The 25,335-nt window shown below is 43.6% G+C and overlaps 1 protein-coding gene and 2 non-coding genes across 3 annotated transcripts; 1 reads left to right on the forward strand and 2 right to left on the reverse strand.

Moving 5' to 3' along the window:
• Positions 1–7,211: 7,211 nt before the first annotated feature.
• On the reverse strand, positions 7,212–7,293 carry TRNAS-UGA. Its single transcript has one exon. It is a non-coding gene; the product is annotated as a tRNA-Ser (tRNA).
• A 2,717-nt stretch (positions 7,294–10,010) lies between these two features.
• On the reverse strand, positions 10,011–10,092 carry TRNAS-UGA. The gene has a single exon. It is a non-coding gene; the product is annotated as a tRNA-Ser (tRNA).
• A 7,834-nt stretch (positions 10,093–17,926) lies between these two features.
• On the forward strand, positions 17,927–25,153 carry LOC125543377 (CSC1-like protein At3g21620). Its single transcript, XM_048706705.1, has 12 exons — positions 17,927–18,360; positions 19,506–19,862; positions 20,361–20,507; positions 20,941–21,076; positions 21,534–21,635; positions 21,917–22,033; positions 22,131–22,211; positions 22,378–22,718; positions 22,871–23,116; positions 23,806–24,130; positions 24,256–24,489; positions 24,586–25,153. The coding sequence occupies exons 2-12, from the start codon at positions 19,549–19,551 to the stop codon at positions 24,835–24,837; spliced, it is 2,295 nt and encodes a 764-aa protein (XP_048562662.1). The 5' UTR covers positions 17,927–18,360; positions 19,506–19,548; the 3' UTR covers positions 24,838–25,153.
• The last annotated feature ends 182 nt before the right edge of the window (positions 25,154–25,335 follow it).

Genomic DNA, 25,335 nt, shown 5'->3' on the forward strand with positions numbered 1-25,335 from the left:
TATCAAAGTGAAATAAAGAAAAGGAAAATAAGAAAAGAAAAATGGCAAGCATTATTGGGCCGAAGTCCATGCGGGAGAGTGCGTGTGTTCTTGAGGCTGCCCGTAGCGGGAGTATCATAGGTAGTATCATGTATGCCAACTAAGCAATTTTGATGAGGTGACATAGTATTAAATGAAAAAAAAGAGACGTGGGTATCATATCATGATACCGTATCATATTAAATGATGTGCTACTTTATATCATGCATGTCAATAAATGTAGTCCTCTATGATACTATGCATTATGGATGTAATATTATAGACTAGTATCATATGCATGACAGTAGTATATGATACTCCCCATTACAACCAGCCTGATAGAACCCACAGTAAGCGAAATGCAGTGCAGACTGCTGCAAGCTTTAGGTCATTAATTTGGCGCTCCAGAACACTATTATATCCCAAAATGCTCATGAATACTTGTATATTCAAAAAATCAAAGCTATCAATTGCTATCAATTTGGCGCTCCAGAATCAAATCCTAAAATAAATAAGCACCGAATGCCATCTATATAAAACGACTCCACACACACATCTTCTCCATCACGACGCCAGGAACGATCTCCAATTCTCCACCGGTTGATCACCATGAAGATAGCCAACGCCCTGCTACTCCTGGTCTCCCTCGCTCTTCTGGTGCTACCATCATCAGGCACGCGCACGCCGCCGGTGGTAGAAGGTGGCGCGGTGGTGGTGCCAACGGCCGACTGCTCAGGGACGGTGATCGGGCGGGGCAAGAAGTGCGAGCACCGGAAGTGTGAGGCGGAGTGCCGGCGGCAGCACGATGGGATCGGCGCGTGCGCAGCCATGGGGTGCAGTTGCGCCTTCTGCGTGAGGTATCCTCCCTCCTCCGTGGATGCACAGGCAAACCGATACTGAGTAGTACACTAGTACCAGGTTCAGAGTGTGTACTCACTAGATAGCAGGTATCCTTGCAATGCCCATTTTCAAAGATAATTTGGATCCGATCAAAAAATTGTAGTACATGAATGCTTCAGAGCAAAAAAAGAAAATCCTTGGTAATTAACTCGTGGTAACGACTACGTGTGAGTTTATCATTTTGATTCTTGGCCTCACCTCAGCAAATATACTTATCAAGATGGACTACTGTACATATTCTATACACCATTCATTTGAACGGTTTTTATTTCAGTCAGTTTAATTTCATTTTAAAATCATATTCATGAATTTTTTAAAGTACTCACAAATTTGAGAAATATTCACGAATCTAAAAATATTGGAAAATTTTAGAAAGCTCACTAATTAGAAAAATTGGCTGTGAATTCAAACGATGTTTGTAAATGAGAAAAATATTTGTGAAACTGATAAATGTGTGCAAATTCAAAAAATGCTCACGGATTTGAAGAAATGGGTTCATGAATTTGCAAACAAATGTTCGTGAATAAGGAAAATGTTCACGCATTCAGAAAATAAAATAGGAATATGTTAGCAAATAAATAAAATTGTTGATGAATTAAAAAACTGTTCACAACACAAAAAGTTGTTCATGAATTCATAAAAGTATGCTGATGAATTCAAAAACTGGTTGCAAAATTAACAAATGTTCATGAATAAGCTTGTTTACAAATTGAAATAAATGTTTATGGATTCAAAAAATATTTGTAAATACGAAGTATTGTTCTTGCATTCAAAAAAATTCACGAGTTCAGATATTTTGGCAAATACAAAAAGGTATGGGAATTCAAAATTTGTTCATGAATGTAATTTGTTTGCGAGCATGAAAATGTTCACCATCTCAATAAATGTTTGTTAATTTTAAAAAAATTGTGAACACGAAATATGTTTTGGATTAAAAAAATGCTTGCTAATTCAAAGAAATTCACGAATCTGAAAACGAGAAAGAAAATGTACGGAAGGGAAAAAAGAAATATTGAGAAAGAACGAAAAGGAAAAAGGCGGCGGCGGGGCGGGCGGGGGGGGGGGGGGAGGAAAAAGAGAAAAAAGGGAATTAAATGGTGATGAGAATAGGAAATTAGGGGAAACACTATAAAGAAAAGAAAAGGAAAAAATTCCCATGGTACCCTACTGGACGGACCCGCTTATATCCCTTCCACTGAGCGATACATATTAATGGGAGGTGTGATGTATCAGTTCTTGCGACTAGCACGCTCGCATCACTCACGCCACGGACATCACTTCGCTTAGTAAGCAACACATCCGCATGGCCCATGTCGGCACATTGGCGCGTTTGATCGCTAGCACCAGTATACTAGGCACGGTTTGATTATCTTTTTTTTACTTGTATTTCAAATTCAATTAATTTTAAATAAAACACCGTGTCCGTTGTTTTCACTTTTTTATTTGGGTGGGTTTATTTTAGATTGATAACCGCTCATGAATTTAAACATGTTCTTGAAGTTCAAAAACAATCATGAATTTAGAAATGTCCATGAATTTTTAAAAATGTTCATAAATTCAAAATAAGTTAGCAAATTTGAAAAGTATTTGTGAAATGGGAAAAAGTTCAAGACTTTATCTTTTTCATCGATTCATTTTTGTGAATTCTAAAAATATTTGTGAATTATTTTTTTTCAAAAATTTGCAAATGATTGGAAATTCAAATAAGTTTATTAATTTGAATGACATGAATTAAACAATAAGTTTACAAAATTTTATAAAATTCAAGAATTCAAAATAATATTGGTGAAATTAAAATTATTCAAAAGTTTTAAAAATACTCATGAATTAGTTTTATTATTAATTCAAATAATTTTCATGAATTTTAAAAGGTTACCAAAATTTAAAAATGTGCGTGCATTCAAATAATGTTCATGAATTCAAAAAAGTTTGTGAAAATTCAAAGAAATTTTGTGAAATTTAAAAAGTTCACAATTTAAAAACAGTTGTGAATGCAACATTTTCATGAAATTAAAAAAGGTGAATTTAAAAAAATAAAAATAAAATAATATAGGAACATAGAATAGAAAAGGAAGACGATAGATAAGGAAAAAACAGAAAAATGGGAAATTAAGATAGAAATAAAACTAGAAAATCCCTGTTAAAAACCATGACCAAATAGAAAACCATAAGACTGGGTGAATAAAATAGTGAAATACCCATATGGGAGGTTCCCAAAACCATGTGGAACCTTCATCATACTGTTCTGCACGAAATCGTTGCGAACGTCTTAAATGGGTCGGCTCACCTTCGTATGCTAGCGACCAATCACATGATAAGCGTGTTGGAAATATGCCCTAGAGGCAATAATAAAAGTATTATTATTATATTTCTTTGTTCATGATAATTGTCTTTATTCATGCTATAACTGTATTATCCGGAAATCGTAATACACGTGTGAATACATAGACCATAATATGTCCCTAGTAAGCCTCTAGTTGACTAGCTCGTTGATCAACAGATAGTCATGGTTTCCTGGCTATGGACATTGGATGTCATTGATAACGGGATCACATCATTAGGAGAATGATGTGATGGACAAGACCCAATCCTAAGCATAGCACAAAGATCGTGTAGTTCGTTTGCTAGAGCTTTTCCAATGTCAAGTATCTTTTCCTTTGACCATGAGATCGTGTAACTCCCGGATACCGTAGGAGTGCTTTGGGTGTATCAAACGTCACAACGTAACTGGGTGACTATAAAGGTGCATTACAGGTATCTCCGAAAGTGTCTGTTGGGTTGACACGGATCGAGACTGGGATTTGTCACTCCGGATAACGGAGAGGTATCACTGGGCCCACTCGGTAATGCATCATCATTATGAGCTCAAGGTGACCAAGTGGTTGATCACGGGATCATGCATTACGGTACGAGTAAAGTGACTTGCCGGTAACGAGATTGAACAAGGTATTGGGATACCGACGATCGAGTCTCGGGCAAGTAACATACAGATTGACAAAGGGAATTGTATACGGGGTTGATTAATCCTCGACATCGTGGTTCATCCGATGAGATCATCGTGGAGCATGTGGGAGCCATCATGGGTATCCAGATCCCGCTGTTGGTTATTGACCGGAGAGTCGTCTCGGTCATGTCTGCTTGTCTCCCGAACCCGTAGGGTCTACACACTTAAGGTTCGGTGACGCTAGGGTTATGAAGATATGTATATGCAGAAACCCGAATATTGTTCGGAGTCCCGGATGAGATCCCAGACGTCACGAGGAGTTCCGGAATGGTCCGGAGGTAAAGAATTATATATAGGAAGTGCTATTTCGGCCATCGGGACAAGTTTCGGGGTTATCGGTATTGTACCGGGACCACCGGAGGGGTCCCGTGGGCCCATCGGGTGGGGCCACCTGTCCCGGGGGGCCACATGGGCTGTAGGGGGTGCGCCTTGGCCTACATGGGCCAAGGGCACCAGCCCTACTAGGCCCATGCGCCTAGGGTTTCCACCAAGGAGGAGTCCAAGTGGTGGAAGGCACCCCGAGGTGCCTTGGGGGGCAGGGAAACCCTCCCCTGGCCGCCGCACCTAGGAGATTGGATCTCCTAGGCTGCGCACCCCCCCCCTTGGCCCTCCTATATATAGTGGGGGAGAGGAGGGATTTCATACCTCAGCCTTTGGTGCTTCCTCTCTCCCCGTTACGTCTCTCTCTCGTAGTATAGGCGAAGCCCTGCTACTGTGACGCCCTGCATCCACCACCACGCCGTCGTGCTACTGGATCTTCATCAACCTCTCTTCCCCCCCTTGCTGGATCAAGAAAGGAGGAGACGTCATCCGTTCCGTACGTGTGTTGAACGCGGAGGCATCGTCCGTTCGGTGCTAAGATCATCGGTGATTTGAATCACGTCGTGTTCGACTACATCATCCCCGTTCTTTGAACGCTTCCGCTCGCGATCTACAAGGTACGTAGATGCATCTAATCACTCGTTGCTAGATGAACTCATAGATGGATCTTGGTGAAATCGTAGGAAATTTTTTGTTTTCTGCAACGTTCCCCAACAAGCGATACATATCAATTACGGGTGACAATCATCCCTCTACTATAACGGGCATCTAGTTGCTTGCGAGCAAGGAAGTACACACTAATACGATCATATATGCAGACATTGGTTTCTTAGAATACTGGTGATTGGTTCAATACCAATTTTCTTCTTCCAAGATTCACATAAAAATTTGTGTTCTTGGGTAGTGTAGTTTTCATTTCTCCCCTTTGGAGTTGTTTCAAGAAAACCCTCCTCTTCCATGTCAAGATGGGCTTCATCTTGCGTTTCATATTCTTGAGAGACAAACTCTTGAGATGCAACATTTGTGTATTCCCAAAATGTTTGATCATCCACATTATATACACGGGCATCACATCTCAATTGCATACATATACAATCTATGACAAGGAATGAAAAAAAATTGGAGTCCATTTTTATCGTTTTACGTTTCAGTCATTTCGTCAAAGATGTTGGGGGAAGCAAGAGGCTATGGCAGCCAATGACAATGGCTCCACCATATGCGGTGGTGGGAAGTCAGGGGAAGAGGCCCCTGGCTATTCAGGAGTTGCTACTATCGCCGTGGAAGGTTTTGGTGGCGGCAGGGGGCAACCTTCTTCTTCTTGTTGCAGCTAGACAGTCACTACTGACGGATCCCGCACCAGCCTCTTCCTAGAAGTGGCCGTGGACGTGCGTGGCTTTGGGGGAACCTTGGTGGCAACTGTGTGATAGTACGCATCCCCACCAGCCACGGTGGTGGACTGGCTTCAGCTTGCTGCCACTGCGGCTGGGAACCATGGCAAGGACTACTGTGGGTCCGGCATTGAGTCCGGCGGGGATATCGGGGTGGCGTTCCATGGTGAATTGGTGGCCTACTGTTGGATCGGCTGGGGGCGGTGGGACAACGGGAAACTTCCACGAGGCAGTTGGGAGTGCGCCGAACAATTTGGGTTTTTACGGCTCCCGCATGGGTGTTGCAATATGCAACACTTTGGGACGCCCAATTTTTTTACATCACTATTTGCATATAGGGCATATGTCGGAGCATCATTTTTGACCCAAAGTGACGTAAATTGCAATCTCTTTTATCACAGTGGAGTTTTTCATCGTCTGTTGGAGATGCTCTTACAACTTTTCGCTTCGTCTGGGTGATGTGGTCGGGATGCGGCTTGATGTGCTTTTAATGCAAGTACACCTTGTGAGAGGGGCGGTTGAGTCGATGGTGTCTACTGTCTGAGCTCATGGTACCCACCACTTGTCGGTGTATGTTCATACATAAGATTGGAAGCATTAGGGTGGACTTATTTGGCGACGACAAATTTGACACAACCATTGTTCTCAGGTGTGATGGTGTTGATGAAGACAACATGTGATGCAGCCCCATGGCCCCTGCTTGGTAGTATGCTGCCTCCATCGAGGTAATGTAGTCAGAATAGGTCACTAGATAGTTGGGGTTATACCGCATACCGTTGGTAGTGCCCCGACCTAATCATCTTCTCCCATAAAGATGTTGGCAGGGATGGAAGTGTTTTTTAAAAACCTGGCAGGGATGGAAGTGTTGATTTAGATCCAGCAAACTCATTCCTCTCACCAAAGGAGTTGATGGTGTTGATGAAAATGACATCAACATTGACGTCGATGTTGTTTCCTTGATCCAATCCGATATCGTGAAGGTCCCCATGACCGGTGCCAAATATCGACGGTGTTTCGTAAAGTACCAGAACATTAGTACAATGACAACATGGATTTATATAACAGTGGGACGTAGCTTCAAGTTATTGAATGGACACACTCACCACACGGATAAAAAAGTAGGAAAACACCGACATCAGGGATCGAACCCGCGCCCAGTGTAGGTAAGCAACCATGCACACTACATAACTTCTAATGTAGTAAATTGTACGTGCATTCACCTTTATAAAAATACTCCCTCCATCTCAAATTACTTGTCGCAGAAATGGATAAAGTAATTTGGGACGGAGGGAGTATATATAATAGCAATGAGAAAAATGCATCCTTAACATTTTATTTCCTCATGCGAATCATAAAAAGGAAAAAAAAGATTACTGGACTGACAAGGATAAAAAGGCTGTATCTAAAACAAAAACACATCCATTTCCGCGATAAGTAATTCCGGACAGAGGGATATAATAGCAATGCGAAAAATGCATCGTTAACATTTTATTTCCTCATGCAAATTGTAAAAGGAAAAAAAAATCACAGAAGTGGAGCACTGGCAAGGAAAAAAAAACAAAAATACTAGGAAAAAAAACCGTCGACAGCAGGGATCGAACCTGCGCGGGCGAAGCCCAACAGATTTCAAGTCTGTCTCCTTGACCACTCGGACATATCGACCACGTTTTACTAATTTGCTTCCCGGCATTTATAAAAGCATTATCTTTCAGTGACCAGATTTGTATGGTTCGATTTTCAAGCCTTTTTTTTTCAAGCCTTCACAAATGGAGTACGTGTCATTCGTCTAGAATCATCAGCCAAGCGCTGAGATTTAGTTTTCAAATATTGTAGAGCGTGCATTAGTGACTGATCGACCATATTTTAGCACGTGAATTTCAACTTTGCCGATTTTGCTTATATTACAATGTTTTTACTTTCTCCACGGTAACCAAATGATGTGCACGGTTTCCATGTATCAACTAATTTGGGGCTCCTAGCATACTGAATTTCAGAGCAATTTAGAACTTTGCTCGATCACTTACTTTCCTTAGCACGCACTAAGGATAAATTCAGAACATAAACATGAGAAGTGTTTTTTTATAGGCCATTTCTATTTTTTCAGATTTATATGCTTCGCTTTTGCTCCGTTTGCGAGCTGTAAGACTTTTTGAGAATACTTTCTGGATTTTTAATAAAAGGGCCGCATGCATCATCATGATGCAAAGGCCGGGGGTTTTACCTCCATTTCCAAAAAAAAAACCAGTCAAGGTACGTATGTTAATGCGCACATGAACTTCAAAATTTGGAGAAACCTGTCATCAACTCTTGTAACTGAGAAAGAAGGATTGGAACACTAATTGTGATAGTAGGTAAAGGTTGAAGTTCGAACCATGAGTGGTACAACCAACCAATTTTTTGTGACATATACTGTATGAATCACATTAATATGGAGAACAAAGCTACAAAGATACTTCACAACAGTACAATCCGTGCTGGAAAGGGCAACCTCATTCAAACAGAAATGTCAGGTGCATTGCATACCTGGATGTCAATGAATGCTCGTCGACAACTATAAGACTCGGAAAAGGAAAGAAGTGCATGTTCTTTTCACAAAGCTGCATTGCTAAATGTAACTGAATGCACGTCGATAACTATAAGACTCGGAAAAGGAAGGAAGTGAGCGTTCTTTTCACAAAGCTGCATTGCTAAACATAAATGAATGTTCACTGATAACTGTATAAAACTAGGAAAAGGGAAAAGAAGTGCCCATTCTTTTCCCAAAGCTGCACTGTGAAATGCGACCGAATGAGTGCTTCGTTGTCTCATTGAGGACTATAGAGTCTAAAAGCAACAGCAGTGCTCATTCTTTTCACAAAGCTTCCAAGATACAAAAATGACTATCGGTTCATCTTCACAAGAAAAGAAAAACCTTAAAATCTGAAGATTTCATTTGGCTCTAGGTCTCAATATATTTAATGACTTGGAAGATAAAAGAATACCTTATCATGTGGATTTCTTGTTTCCTTTCCCAAATGCTAATTAGGTCATCAAGAGGTCACAAAATGGAGGGAAACCTATTCAGATAAGCAGACACATAGCAACAGCCAACCATTGTCACAATATATTTTCTGTTTAATCTCTTTCTTTCAATTGCAGTTATTTTATCAGTCCAGTGCCTATGTTTAAGAGTATAGGATCTTACTTTCCAGTCCTTGCTCCCTACGGGAGGATGTACTATCTGGGAAAAAAAGATGAATGTTAGGATGACATGCTGGTAAGCAGTACCAAATGGCAACAAACTTGGTGCGTGTATGGCTTTGACACAAAAAAATTCATGCCTTGAGTTTTGGTGTATATCTGAATTTGACACTTTCATTGCTTGTAGTTGTCGCTAGACCATAAAAGTTGACAGGAATGCATCGTTCACACAACAATCGAAATGTTCCTTGCTTCTACGAGAACCTGGCCCTTGATTCAGAACACCGGCGGTTCATGTGATTTTGCACAATTCTTCATCACCCATAAGAGCAGAGCAATATCACGAATGTGATTCTTGAGCGGTTGAGTTGATGATTTTGTTTCACTGTCGGTACCATATCAAAAGCACATAAATGAGCCGCTCAGCATTACAGAAAGAAAGGTTTTTTCGCTGCAAACCGGAGCCCGGGATTCTGAAGTTGGGGCTTCTGCTAGTGATGCATGTTCATGCGTCAGTGCAGTCCACCGAAGCGTTGGCTATACCACACAAGGATGTTTTGGCTTTTCCCGTTATCACGTGCAATTTTATTCGACTGGAATTTACGAATATTACGCAGTATTGAAAATCAGCAAGACTGAAATAAATAAATCCTACAGCTAGTATGAAGCTGTTACGTAACGTTTGCTCTTAGTTGGGGTAGGTCCCTCCTCCTCTTTACCTCAGATCAAAACTTGCCCGCCCGTGAATCGTAGCAATGCTTGGAAAAGAAAAGTATTTTTTTTCAACTTACATATCAAATCTTTTGTTAGACCAGTCCTCGTCAACCAGCAGATGTTGGGTGATGTCTCCTCTTTTCTTCCATCCAGGATTACCTTTTAGACTTTAAAGTACAGTACCACGTGTATTAATTTGTTAAACCTTCATGCATCATTGTCGTGCATGTATACTCAAATTTCGACTCGCTTGCTCATGTAGGACCGGCATGGCCGCGTGGCAGCGAAAGAAGGTCACGGTGATCGCAACCCAGCCGTGAGCGCTGTGACCGGAGAGATTCGTCGTGCCTCAAACGTTGGATGAAGCATGTCGATCGAATGATTTTTGAAATTGTTTTTGTGACACTATGTAGTGATGATAAGCAGCTGGAAGATTTTCAAGAAATTACTGGTAACAAAAGGAGAAAAAAAAATATATTAAAAAACGTCGACAGCAGGGATCGAACCTGCGCGGGCGTAGCCCAACAGATTTCAAGTCTGTCTCCTTAACCACTCGGACATATCGACTTTGATTGTTTTAATTTCTTCCTGCTAATCTCTATATAATTATTAGTACTACTGGTCAGTGACACAGATTTGTGTGCATCAGTTTTCGACTTGTCATGGAAGGAGTACGTGCCGTTCATCTAGAATCATCACTTTATTTATCAATATATATATATTATCAGGGGCTGAGATTTTTCGGTTCAGAATAGCGCGGCACGTGCATTGGCGATGGAGATGTGTTGGTGGTAGCGTTATTGTTGTGGACCTGTCCGTCGAGTGTCCACCGTTGCCGTGCATCAACCACTCGTCCGTGCCCCGCTGTCCCACTCCGACATGGATGGGTTCCACGCAACAGAATAAGATCCTAGTCCTTGATGGATCGCGGCCTGGCTGTATTCCACCTGATGAAACAATAACGGCAGTAATATTACAAAATCAATTCTCACGGTCAAATTTAGGCAGCATTTTTCATCTCATTTCACTCACATCGATCACCATATATGAGAGGACAATAATACTGACACTGACATGGAAGAGGGGAATTATAGACATTTTTTTTAAATTGTTTGAATTGCTTACCACATACCCACATGTCCTTTCGTCCAGCCGGTTGTGCCTTTGAGTTGCTTTATGTATTTTTTCTGTGCTCCTTTTGTGAGTTGTACTTTGCGGACCAGATTTTTTGTTTTGCTGAGTTTTATTTAATAAAGTGGCCGCATGCATCTTTTCGATGCAGAGGCCGGGATGTCCTCCTTTTTAAAAATAAAATAAAATATTCATCTATTGTGTAACCGTAACATCACCAAAAATTCGAAAAACCAAGTGTGTTGCAAACTGTCAGTGGCAAGGGACGAGTCGTATTAGCTCTTGTAGATAGTACATCATTGAATGTAGGCCACGAAGAGCAACTCCAACGGGCCGACCCAAACGTACGACGATTTCGTTCGTTTTTTGTTCGCTTGGGTCGGCCGCCCGCTCAGCATCCGCCCTGTTTTTCATATGGGTCGGCAGCGCGCCCAATACGCCGACCCATATATGCAGGCGTGGCCGGCTGGCTGCCTAATTTTGCATTGCATTCAATGTATGATGAAATGAAAATTTAACAAACAAAATAGTCCGACTAAATAAATAGTATAGTTTACAGGCCAAATAAAAAAAATGTTTCACATAGTTTTGCAAACGAATAAAGAAAATACATCTATTGGTTGCCAACATGAGTCCACATATACTCAACCAAATCATTTTGTAGTTGCACGTAAGTTTTCCAATCACGCATGTCTTCATGAAACTGAGTGAACTGCTCAAATGTTGCCGCTACTCCATACTCAGGCACAACATTCTCACCCTGAAACTGAAAGCCTTGATCGTACAGACGTTTCAGGCGCTCGTCTTCTACGATCATATTGTGCATGACACACAAGCAGTCATCACCTCCCATAGTTTCTGCGTGCTTCAAGTATTAGCAGGATACCGAACAATGCCCCATCGAGATTGCAAAACACCAAAGGCACGCTCGACATCCTTTCTAGCACTCTCTTGCTCTTGGGCAAATCTTTTCCTTTTCTCTCCGACAGGGTTGGGTATTGTCTTGACAATAGTGGTCCACTGAGGATAGATACCGTCACCCAGATAATACCCTTTGTCGTAGGTGTGGCCGTTGACAGTAAAGTTCACCGGTGGGTTGTTGCCTTCGGCAAGCCTAGCAAACACCGGCGAGCGCTGAAGCACGTTGATATCATTGTGTGATCCAGCCATGCCAAAGAAAGAGTGACAGATCCAGAGATCTTGAGACGCCACGGCCTCTAGTATGACAGTGCAAGCCCTGACATGTCTCTTATACCGCCCTTGCTAAGCAGAAGGTCAGTTCTTCCACTCCCAGTGCATGCAGTCTATACTGCCAAGCATCCCCGGGAAGCCCCTGCTAGCATTCATCGCCAACAAACGGGTTGTATCTTCAGCTGTCAGCTCTCTCAAGTACTCAGGGCCAAACACAGCAATCACAGCCTTGCAGAACTTATACAGGGACTCTAGGCATGTAGACTCGCTCATACGGACGTACTCGTCAATGAGATCACCGGGCACTCCGTATGCAAGCATTCGGATGGCGACAGTGCATTTCTGATAAGAGGAGAAACCAATCTTGCCGACGGCATCCTCTTTGCACTCGAAGTAGTCATCATAGCCGACCACTCCCTCTCTAATACGGTTGAAAACATGCCTACTCATACGGAACCGACGACGAAATTTGTGATGTTTGAACAACGGGTTTGTTGTATCAAAGTAGTCCTTTCAGGGAAGGAAATGCCCGCTCTCCCAATTACGATTCAACGCCGGAAGGTGGTCCGGAATGGAGCCACAGAACAACGGCCGCTGGTTGTTGAGGTGGTGATGGACCAACACGGCAGCCAATATCTCCTCCTCGTCATCGGACGACGAATCGTCGGAGTCGCAAAGGAAATTGTGGAAAAAGAACTCGTCGGCGGAGTCCATTTTCGTACCTTGGCAAACCGTCGAACAACTTGCGGTCGTCGAAGAAGGAGACGGCCGGCAAGGGAAGACGCGGCGCCCACAGACCAGCTAACTGCCCGGCCGGCGTCCGACGAGCGTGCCGGTCGTCTGTGGCTGGGGCGGCGAGGCGTCTACTTGGTCGCGGGCGGCTGGGCGGTGGGGGAAACAACGGCAGGGAACCAGCTTGCTCCCCGGCGGCAAAACTGCGGCGGCGGGCGACTGGGGGCAGGGGCGGCGTTGCTGGGCGGATGTGGAGGCGGCGGCGTCGGTGACGGAGGAGGCGGGGGCGAGGGTTGCTTGTTGGCTAGGAGGGAGGAAAGGCCAATGTGCCACAGACGAGCGGGCCCGGGGACAGGAGTAGGCGACCGAGCGTGCGTCCGTCGCGTGTCCACGCCGACGCAAATCAAGCTCAAAAATGGGCCGAAAATGAATCGTCCGCGGACAAAAAACGGACGCGCGTCCGTTTAAGTCGGCGCGTTGAGCCGTCTTTTCTGTCCGCGCCGACCCAAACGGACGGTCGCGAACAATATGGGTCACCGCATTGGAGTTGCTCAAATTAGCTTAAATATTATTGGCACCGCCGACCGCGACAGTGACATCCGACGACCCCTTCTAGTCGACCCGCGCGACGTGTATGTCGGCGGAGGTACGTACCGCCGTGGCAAAACCGTGTGTCCCTTTTCGCCAGCCTGCTTTAGCTTGGCCGAGGCGAAGAGCATAAGCGAGAGCAGGGGAGCATCAGATCCAGGCGTGGAAATCCGGTACGCATGCAGCAAGCTCGCTGGCACCTAGCAAGCGTTTCTCTGCTAGTAGATGACAAGTGAGGTCAGGACCTCATGCTCCCGGCTGGGCCAACAATATATATTTCAAGTGCTATATTATAGCGTGCATATGTTTTTTGAAAGTCACATTTTACAAATTTTGATTAAATTTATAGAGAAAACTGTTTATATCTACAATACCAGATATACAAATTATGAAACTACCTCTTATTTTGAACCTAATGATAAGAAGTAAATGTTTTTCTCTAAAAACTTGGTCAAAGTTTGTAAGTTTTGACTTCTCAGAATTATGAAACGAAGGGAGTTTTGTTTTTGTTTTGATAAGTCCATTAAAATCATGAATGATGCAGCATGATGTATATTATTTTTAGTTCCGTGTGCAGAGGCTTCTTTGTGATATGTGCATATTAGAAAACTTCTTCTTCTTCTTCTTTTTTGTGAGAAAAATCTTTGATCTATTCATCAAACATCATGACAGTAGAAAAAACACAAGAAATAACGAAAATTACATCCATGTTCGTAGACCACTTAGCGACGACTACATGCGATGGAACGAGCCGAAGGCGCGCCACCATCATCACCCCTCCTCACCGAAGCCGGACAAACCTTGTTGTACTGGACAGTTGAAAAGTCGTCGTGCTAAGTCGCCAAAGGACCAGCACACCAGGACAACAACCGCCATCGATGAAGAGAAGCGTAGATCGAAAAAAATCCGACCTACATACACATGAGCACAGATAGATGAAGAACAGATCCACGTGGATCCATTGAAGACAAACACATTCCAAATCCCATGAGATCCGCCGTATTAGAAAACATCTTAACATGCTCTTTTCTCCGCGGACCAAAAATCATAATGTCCTTAGATTTCCATTTGTGACTTCACACTAGTTATTTGTACAATAATAACAAAATCTTTAGTCCCAAACAAATTGGAGTAGGCTAGAGGTGAAACCCATAAGATCTCGCAACCAACTCATGGTTCTGGCACATGGATAGCAAGCTTCCACGCACCCTTGTCCATAGCTAGTTCTCTGATGATACTCCACTCCATTAGATCTCTTTTTACAGACTCCTCCTATATCAAGTTCGGTCTACCTCGACCTCTCTTAACATTATCAGCATGATTTAGCCGTCCGTTATGCACTGACACTAGTTATTTGTACGTTCTTTGAAGTTTGAATTAGTGCAAGTTTATTTTGGAGACAATACAAGCGCATCCAGAGGCCGAATAAGGGTGGGTGGGGGGAGGACATGATGAGCCGTAACAAGGATTGTTAACCCCGACGAGACCGAGCCAGGACTATGCAAGAGCCAGGAACGATGTTGCGAGCGACAACGAGTTGTGACATCGCAGTTGGAGACATGAAAGAGGGTTAATTCATGCATGTGTAGGGTGCAGTGTCTCGTCAAAAAAAGGGATGGCCGGAGAGGTTTAAAATGATGGTTGGGGGTGGCGACAACACTGTTAGAATAAATTCGAGGCATACCGTCGATCATTCGAGGATCAAGCAATCACACGAGCATGACATCAAGATTTGTTAACGAGGTTCACCGATATGGCTACATCCCCGGGGCCTGACTATGGGCGCTCCTCCCCATGACACCGCTATAATACCGCACCCGGTCGCCCTGGAGGCTGGCACACGCCGCCGGCTTTCCCTGCATTTCGATGCTATTATGTTGGCATAGTTTACATCGTGTGTCTAGCCCCGCTATATACGAGAGATCTAGGATACAAGTGTCCTACTAGGACACGACTCCATATCCTATCTAAACACAATACAACTGAGAGTCTAACTGTAACCTAACTTGTACACAATATTCGACACAACTTTAACAAACATAACTGTGAGGGGAGGATGGATTGTCGAGGCACATGAGCTGGCCACAACGATGGAGATAGGCGGATCAGCCAAGGGTTATGGGTGGTTCATCGGGAGAGGAAAATAGGTTAAATGAAAACACAATATATACACTTGATGGTCGATGAAGACCCGACGGCCAAAAATGTTGACATACACAAGACTTTTGCAGACGCGGACTTATACAAGTTTGCTTCCTTTTTTTTTGAGAACCACAAGTCTGCTTCCTTTTAATCCCTCTCTATATATACCTATGTGCCAATATAAAAAGACAAAAAAAAGATAGATCTAACAAATCTCAAACATCAAACAGTGTCAATCCAACGACATGCATTGCTCCAATGACGAGCGCCCAACATGTTTAGTGCGCAATTAATAATATACCAAATATGGGCTCTTCATGTGTGTAATAGTAGTATGCAATTAATTTTTACCTAATATATGAACGAACAATTAGTTTTCTATGTGATATCAACGTGCATCGCAAGTATGCATTTTCTTTTTTCTGAGGGGTAACATACGCATTTACTAGTTTGAAGGAAAAAGAAATCATAAACGAGGATTTGGATTTTGCCGTGATTTTGTAACAAACACAAGCCGATATCGCAGGAGATGCCCCACCCGAATCACTGTGACTGCGACGTGGTTGGGACCCGATCCATCGATTGTACTATATAATTTATATTGAACTATTTGTTAAACTATTTAATTTCTATTGATTTTATATGATAAACTATGTGATAAAAAATAGCTTCTGTTGAATTTGCGCCGAAGCACGGCAAATATGGGCCGACATTAGTCAATTTGCGCCAATAGCGGGCCAATTTTGCGTCGCAAGTGGGCTAAAAAGTGGGCAAATTTGCATCAAAATTGGGCCGAAATCGGTGCCTGGGGGCGGCGGCTGGGAATCCAATCGTCCCCACGTCGATTTTAACGCCGATTGTCCCCAAACGGCGATATTTCAAACCCCATGGAGAGACAAACAGCTGGAGATGCTCTTATGCGAAAGCAGAGGATCATCAGGTCCATGCGTAGCCGGCGTATATACACATGCAGCAAGCCAAGCTGTGCGTGCAATGGTGAGGCCAGGACCGCATGCTACCGGCTGGGCAAAATATATATGACGTTATATAGACGTGATGAGCGGTAGTTTGGGCTACATCGCTAGCAAGCGGAAGTATATTTTTAACTGCGCGCTAGTTATTTGTACGCTGTCTGGAATTTGAATCAACGCAAGTTTATTTCGGAGATAATATAATCCAGGTCGAAGAATGGGGGCGACATGATGAGCGGGAGCGAGGAGCGTTAACCCCGACGACCGAGCTGGGAATGGCGTTGCAAGCAACGATGGGTTGTGACGCCGCAGTTGGAGAAATGAAGGAGGGTTAACTCGTGCATGTGGTGGGCACCGGCTCGTCAGGAAAAATATATGTGATGGTCGGAGAGGTTTAAAAGGATAGTTGGGGGTGGCAACAACACAACGGTGAAAGGAGGGTGGCGGCGAAGACAATCGGATCAACCAAATGGTGGGTGATTCGTTAGGAGAAGAGAAAGAAGGTTTACTGAAAAACATAGTATACACTTGATGGCCAACGAAAATCCGATGGCTAAAAATATCTAAACAAAATTTTTGCAACTTAAGGAAGTGTGCCTTCTTGTAATAACCTACATACATGTACCAATATAAAAAGACCTAAAAAGGTAGGTCCAACAAAATCTCAAACATCAAACAGTGCCAAATCTAATGACAAGCGCTCAACATGTTCAGCGTGCAATTAATAACATACCAAATATGGACTCTCCATGCGTACATATGTAACTAACGAGCAATTAATATCCCACCTGATGTTAGCATGCAATTAGTTTTGTTCCGTGAATCAACCTGTGGTTGAGTTGGTTAGGTGGACAGTGGCATCCCCAACCCATCAGGGTTCAAATCCTGGTGCTCGCATTATTCTTGGATTTATTTCAGGATTTTCGGCGATGCGCTTTCAGTGAGAGGAGACGTTCCCGTCGACGACGAGGTGTCTACCCTAAAAAAATAGTTTTTTCCTGATACGAACGAACAGTTAATTTTCTGCCCGATAGCAGCGTGCGCGTTCACCCGTTTAAAGATATTTCATGCTCCCTCCTCGTACGAAATTACTTGTTGTGGAAATGAGTAAGAGTGGATACATCATCTAGAAAATAGAATATGGAGGGGTTTGATTTAGAAGTCCTAGGACTTTTTCTAGTCCCAGAGACTAATAAAAAAAACTCTTCAGTAAAGTTTTTTTCTGGTTCCTGTAGAAAAAGTCCCTCCCGCTTGGTTCCTAGGGACTTTTTAGTGACTTTTTCTAGTCTTGAACCAAACACCCCCTATGTCTGGATGCATCCATTTGTTGGACAAGTAGTTTCCCGACGGAGGGAGTAGACAATACGGAGGATTCGGAATTTTGCCGTGATTTCACAAAGTAAATAGTAGTGTAGCCGATGTCGCAGGAGACGTGGCCCACCAGAATCACCGTGACGGCGACGCCTGCTAGTCGACCGACCCGATCCCGTGGATCGTACGTGTACCATTCGTGTAGGTCGCTGGCCTCCACGTGGTGGGTGGTGGGTGGGCCTGGCCGCCTCTCCTCGCCGTGGCGAAACCGCGTGTCCGCGCGTACACAGCTTGGCTCAGCCCAGGTGACCGTTGCGCCCCGCAATCCATCCATCCCGATCGATATCTTCTTCCCCTCCCCTCCTCTCTCGTCTCCCTTCACTTTCCCATCTCCTCCGTCTCCCTCCGCCCCTTTTAAACCAACGGAAGCAGAGTTCCAGACAGATAGATAGGTAGATATACTACTAGTGGTGGTAGCACCGGGCAGAGTTTGAATCCGAAGCAGAGCATCGAATCCGGCGTGGCTGCTCGCCGACGCAACCGACCACCCGCCGGAGAAAGGCAAGCAATCTGCCCCGCCACGCCAGCGGAAGGAAGGCTGCGGGGGAAGCAAGGAACGAAGCAGAGGAGCCAGGGGAGGATCATCCCTACCCTACCCTAGGCGCAAAGCCGAAGCTACTACCCCCCGAGCACACCGGTGGCTTTTGGGGGGAAAGGAACACCCCGCCGCCGCCGCCGGCCCCGGACGCGAGGGAGATCGACAGCCCAGGTCTGCTCCTCCTCCTCCTTCTTCCTCTTCTCCTTCCACCTGCCCTCCGCTCTCTTTCGGTTGGTTGGATGGGATGGTAGGGCTCCAGCGCTTTCGGCGCCGCCCAACTGTTCGTCCGATTGCCCACAAGGGATACGTGCCGGTATTCGCTCCCCAGCCGCCGCAGATCCTGTCCCCCGTCGTTTCCCGTCTAGCTGGGTTGACTTCCGCGCAGCAAATTTGGAGGTCGGCGTATCATCAATTTCGTCATCCTGTCCGCATTGTTGGAACTCGGAAGCAGAGGAGCCAAAATAAATACGTTTTTTTTAAATATTTTTATTATCTTTCTGTTCGCGAAATCTTAGCTGCGAAGCAACGCCGCTGGCCAGAATTATTTTCCCCTCCGTGGGCGCACCGCCGCCACCACCATCTTCCATTATTCTCGCCAAAAATCTAGACAGAAACAGGACAAATACTTGGTCTTTTTCCCCGGAGTTGCTCCACCAGCACCACGTATTTTATTCCCCCGTGATACGCTGCCAATACTATATACATATATAGTGGGAAATAATAATACCCCAACTTTTCCGCTGCCGTTGCTGTCATGCAAGTCGGCAACGGGCCCCTGAACCCGAAACCCTCTCTCTCGCTTTCCGGGGTCAAACACACCACGCTCCGACGATTCCGGGTGGCCGGCGGGACGGCTGATACGCAAACCCATCCATCAGCTTTGATTTAATTCACACGCCCCACAAGATAGATACTTGATTGATCGACACAGCTTTCGATTCCGTTGCCGGTTCCTTTCCATGCACCAGAGCCACCAGCTTGCTATCTAATCATCATTGGAGGTGCTTTGGCTGTGTCACTTGTGCTTTTGCTTGCTGCTTCAACATGTGGCAGCGAGCGCCCGCCCGTTTATCCGCCCAAATTTGTGGCCGGCATTTGTCGTCCATTCGGGCACCGAATCCGTTCGCAGTCATGCTGTGCTGGCAGCCAGGGCGATGTAGATGTACAACTAAATCAGTGCACAATCGGTTTCATACATTTGTGGCGCAGTTTTGTTTTATCTTTTCATTCACAAGTGGCATCACGTTTGTGTGACATTATCGCTCATCGTGTGGTTGCTTTCAGTCATTCTAACATCATACGGTCCGCATGTGCAGGCCGTGTTCTCTGTCAAGTTATTAAGTCATCTGAAGGACAGCCATGGCTACGATCAAAGACATTGGCGTCGGGGCGGCGTTCAACATAGTGACCGCCACCATCTTCCTGCTGATATTCGCTTTCCTGCGGCTACAGCCCATCAACGACAGGATCTTCTTCCCGAAATGGTACCTCAAGGGAATGCGGGACAGCCCCTCCTCCGCTGGCGCCGCCGTGACCAAGTATGTCAACCTGAACGTGCGGTCGTACTTGAAGTTCTTGAGCTGGATGCCGGCTGCTCTCAAGATGCCCGAGGAGGAGTTGATCGAGCATGCCGGCCTCGATTCCGTTGTCTATCTACGGATATACCTCACGGGGTACGTTGCTGCAGCTTTGCGCTCTTGCTGGCTCTTTGCAACCGCTTGTCTTTGTTGTTTATTCTTACTTGGTTATGATGTGATTCTTTTTGGTGCCAGCAGAACTTTCTTTTTAATCATTCTCAGTCTCTTAAGGCATAAACCTGGAGCATAACTACCAAATTTAGTGTTTTTTACGTGCATGTTGCATGGGAATGATGTCTACAGGTTGCCAAATTTTACTGCTCTGCCTGTGTTGTTACTTGTACTTCAAGTCTATTAATGGGGTCACACATATCATGTGGGTTTTAATAAGCTGGCCCATTTCTGTTATGCAAAAACGTTTTTCCTTATTATTATTATTTTTAATCACATATGGTTTAGCACTGTATTTGGAACATCAGATGGGCATATGTACATTATATTATTTATTATCCATTTTGCGCATAACATCCTTCATGTCAAGTGCCCAATCTTTCGATGCCTATATGCTGACGAACTTTTAACTAATCACTGCAGACTGAAGATATTTGTCCCGATTACGATTCTTGCTTTTGCTGTTCTGGTCCCTGTGAACTGGACCAATGATACGCTAGATGATTTGAAGGTAGTCCACAGTGATATTGACAACCTTTCAATATCCAACATACCTCATGGATCAAAGAGGTGAGCAACGGGATATGTAGCAGAAATAGTTTATTTATGTTGATTATAAAATGCTTTGCTGATTCGTTTCATAGAAGCTGTAGATATTCAATAGTGGCGCTGGCTTGCCACAAGTAATATCTATATATGCATACTGCTTGCGCCGTAGGCACATGAGTTTCTTATGGTTGCAGGATTCTTAGTGTTTATTTGGGTGAGCAATGCACCATTCTTGTGTCATTTTAGTAAGGTGCAAGCACTCTGTACAGGCTTAGCATTTAGCAACTGCCCGTCAAAAAAATATAAAAAAATTCCAGTCATAGGAAGTTGTTCTGCTCAAAAGCATGTTGTTGCATATCAGCCACGCAACATAAATCTTCCACCCATAATTGTTAAGAGGTTCGTTCATTCTTGTATGTTCATGATTATGCTCATGCTTCCATTTTTTGTGCAGGTTTATAGCTCACTTGGTTATGGCCTATGTATTTACGTTTTGGACCTGCTATGTACTTAAGAATGAGTACGAAAGAGTCGCGACTATGAGGTTGCGCTTTCTTGCTTCAGAGAAACGCCGACCGGATCAGTTCACTGTATGTATACCCATTTACCTATAATCTTCCTATTTAGTATATTGGGATGTTTAGGATGTTGTATGTAAGTTTGGATAACTCAAAAGGCGCTGGCAGACTAGCAAGTTGTGGGACTATAAGGATTACACACTGGATTTTTCTTTTTTGTTATTGTGTAACTTGATAAACATTTAAATATTCCTATTATTTCAAAATTGGAATTGTACAACTTGATAACTATTTAAATATTCCTATTATTTTAAAATTCGAAAGCAAATTCTGGAGCAGATTTTTCTGGCAAATTGTTGTCATAAAAGCACCTTTCTGACTGCAACTTATACATGAGCTCAGTTTAGAACCCTTTTCTAGAAAAAAGAATGCTGCATACAGCAATGATCTCAGTAGAATGATCTTATCTAGATTAATGGTTCTCTGATTATTCTTTTGATTCTGAGTCATCAATGTATTTTTATTGTAGGTTCTTGTACGGAACATACCACCAGACCCCGATGAATCAGTGAGCGAGCTTGTGGAACATTTCTTCCTTGTCAATCATCCTGATCATTATCTGAAACATCAGGTAATCACTAAATTTTGGAACATCTCCCATTTGAAGAATCATCTGCAAATCCAAATGTAAGGAAGTGTGCAGCGCAAAGCAATTATCAGGGTACTGATATGCTATAGCACGACATGAATCATATGATGATATTTGTTTAGCTACTTACTTAAAAATAATAACTATGATTTTCCTTAAACTAATTATTGTGCTTAAGCCTTATATTGCATTTCTTTCTTGCTGAATACCTCTTCAGATGATTTTTGTAGGGGACTAATCTTTTATGTCTTGTTGCTCAATAGACAGTTTACAATGCAAATAAACTTGCTGATCTGGTTGAAAAGAAGAAGAAAATGCGGAATTGGCTTGATTACTACCAAAACAAGCTTGAGCGAAAATCCAAAAGGCCAACAACTAAGGTTGGTCTGCAAATATAGTTACCCATTCATTGCTTTTTTATTGTATTCGGGGTCTGTTTTTGTAATTCCTTTGCCTATCTTTGGACCTAAATTACAGACTGGCTTTCTTGGATGTTTTGGTTCTGAAGTGGATGCGATTGATCACTGCAAATCAGAGATTGAGAAGATAGGGAAGGAAGTAAGTTACAAAATATGTATTCATGTAACCTTTGTACTATTCGTCTATGCATGTTGCCGTTTTGACTAGATTTCTAATCTTCCTTTGTTCTTTTAAGTGTTATTAGGTTATCTATTGTTTACAGCTAACTGTCAGAATACATAGTCTAATACATGACAATACACAGGAAGCTGAAGAGCGTAAAAAGGTCATGAAGGATCCCAAGTCAATTATGCCAGCAGCCTTTGTTTCTTTTCGTTCACGGTGGGGTGCAGCTGTTTGTGCACAGACACAACAAACCAGCAACCCAACCCTTTGGCTGACTGAATGGGCTCCAGAACCTCGTGATGTCTACTGGAGTAATCTATCTATTCCCTTTGTTTCCCTCACAGTCAGGAGGTTGATAATTGGCGTGGCCTTTTTCTTCCTCAACTTCTTCTATGTCATTCCAATAGCATTCGTACAGACTCTTGCAAATCTTGAAGGCATAGAGAAGGCACTACCATTTCTAAAACCTTTAATTGAATCGTAAGTCTAGTTTCACAATGTTTATTACTCCCCAGTTTCGTGGCGTCTCCATAGATTTTCCGTCATTGCTGTAGAATCAGTGTGGAAGTTTATTGTTGAGATGTCATATATATTGATGTCCTCCTGATTTCTGCTTGCCAACTATTTTCCAGACCTCCCATTAAATCATTCATCCAAGGGTTTCTTCCTGGACTTGCTCTGAAGATCTTCCTCATAGTGCTTCCAACTATACTGATGTACATGTCACAGTTTGAAGGATTAATATCACAGTCATCACTAGAACGAAGAACTGCATCCAAGTATTTTATATTCTTGTTCTTCAATGTATTTTTGGGGAGCATCGTTACAGGATCTGCTTTGGAGCAGCTTGATACCTACCTTCATGCGTCAGCTAATGAGTATGTCCCTTGCAGACACATTTACCAATTATGCATTTAGAGTAAGAGGTGTATAAATAGCACATCACCTATAAGTTTGCTGCAACATGTAGCTCATATGTGGTTGGTCTATTGCATTTTTATCGTATTTTTCCTAAGCATGGTGTTCCATTTTCTTGTGATGATATTTTTACTTCACCTTAATATGGGAGGACTCCTGAACAGATTTAGCAGTGTCGGTGATAACTTTGTGGGCTCTGCATCATGATATGTTATTCTTGGAAGAAAAATGTCCACCTTTGGGGAAAAAAACATGGTTTTGCATTTAGTTACAGTTTGTTAACCCTGGCTGGCCTATCTTCTTTGACTTATGGAGAGCTCATGTTTTAGAAACAAACATCAATTACGCTTAATGCATGATACATATTAGAATTCTCATTAACTTTCTCTAAATTAGACCCAACACATATAGTTTCTTGAAATTGGCAAAGAAATTATGTCATGGACTTGGCTGGAACATCGCTGTATGTAATGACCTGTGCTAGGTGCTGCTGATCCTTTTTTACTTAACAGACCGGTTACCGTTGGTAATTTTTTGTTTGTGTTTGTTATTGCGCACTGATCCATGCATCTGAAAATCTGTTATTTACATTCTTAAATTGAATGGTGATCACTATCTCCAGTGAGTCTAAATTGCTTTTTTTTTGCAGCATACCAAGGATCATTGGTGTAGCCATACCAATGAAGGCAACATTTTTCATAACATACGTAATGGTTGATGGTTGGGCTGGTGTATCTCTTGAAATATTGAGAATAAGGGCATTTGTGCTATACCACCTGAAAAACTTTTTCTTGGTCAAGACGGAGAAGGACAGAGAAGAGGCAATGGATCCGGGCAGCATCTGTTTTTACTGGTCTGAGCCTCGAATACAGTTATATTTCTTGCTTGGTCTTGTGTATGCTGCAGTGACACCGCTCTTGCTACCTTTTATACTGGTATTCTTTGCGCTGGGATACGTTGTCTACCGCCACCAGGTAATTAAAGAGCTCTTGCTACTACTTCTGAGATTTTTGGTGTTTCGATGATGGTCGAATATGATGAACCTCTGAATGAACTCTCTGAATGCTTGGTTTCCTTGCTTGATCCTACATTGTTTCAGATCATAAATGTCTACCATCAACGGTACGAGAGTGGGGCGCAGTTCTGGCCCAACGTGCATCTGCGCATAATCGTAGCCTTGATCGCATCGCAGCTGCTTCTCCTTGGGCTCCTAAGCACAAAAGGTTTGGAGGAGGCGACGCCAGTTCTCCTCGTTCTTCCCATATTAACCTTTTGGTTCCACAAGTACTGCACACACCGGTACAAGCCCGCGTTTGTGAGGAACCCGCTGCAGGTAACGTTTACACCTAATCTTTCTTCGCCGTCGGATTGATTCCTCCTTGTCCTCTTCGGTGCCGAGAGTCTGAAGATGTGTTTGTGGTTTGCGCAGGAGGCGATGAGGAAGGACACGCTGGAGCACGCGAGGGAGCCCAACTTCGACCTCAAGTCGTACCTGGCGGACTCGTACCTGCACCCGGTGTTCAAGAGCGACCATGTCGACAAGTTCTACGTCGCCGAGGACCCCGGCGCGGAGGAGGTGATCGTGGCGACCAAGCGGCAGTCAAGGAGGACCACGCCCGTGCAGAGCAAGTACGACGGCTCCGACAGGCTCTCCGTGCCGGACTCCATACCCGAAAGGTAGCACTTGCTCTTGCCGGCAAGCTTTCTAGCCGCCATGGGAGGAGTGCTATTGGTTCTTTAGGCTGTTAGTGTGTACAGAGAGAGACAGCGAGGGGGGGAATGGAATTCTGCTCGATGATGGATGGATGTCACACGGCTGGGGATGTTGGCTGCACTTGCAGACTTGCAATGCACACAGCACACCAGTACACCTGTTTTTCCACTGGTATTTGAACTGAATACGATCCAGAGATGCACATTGCAGTGAGGATTGCTTTGGCGTTGGCGTTGGCAAAGCGTATAGTATTGTGAATTGGAGAAGTTTGTGACCACTTTCATCTGTCCGTGTCTAGTACTGATTAGAATTTTAAAATATATAGTGGACAAATGTCAATGTGCAAAAGATACTACTGCTACAGATCTAGCTCAGTCCACAATAATTCTACAACTCAAGAGATGCAAGATCAAGACTCCGTGTCCGCATGCCCATAAGGTATCTCCATGGAGACGCATGGTCATC

This window comes from Triticum urartu, chromosome 1, assembly GCF_003073215.2.
Source record: "Triticum urartu cultivar G1812 chromosome 1, Tu2.1, whole genome shotgun sequence".
NCBI lineage: Eukaryota > Viridiplantae > Streptophyta > Magnoliopsida > Poales > Poaceae > Triticum > Triticum urartu.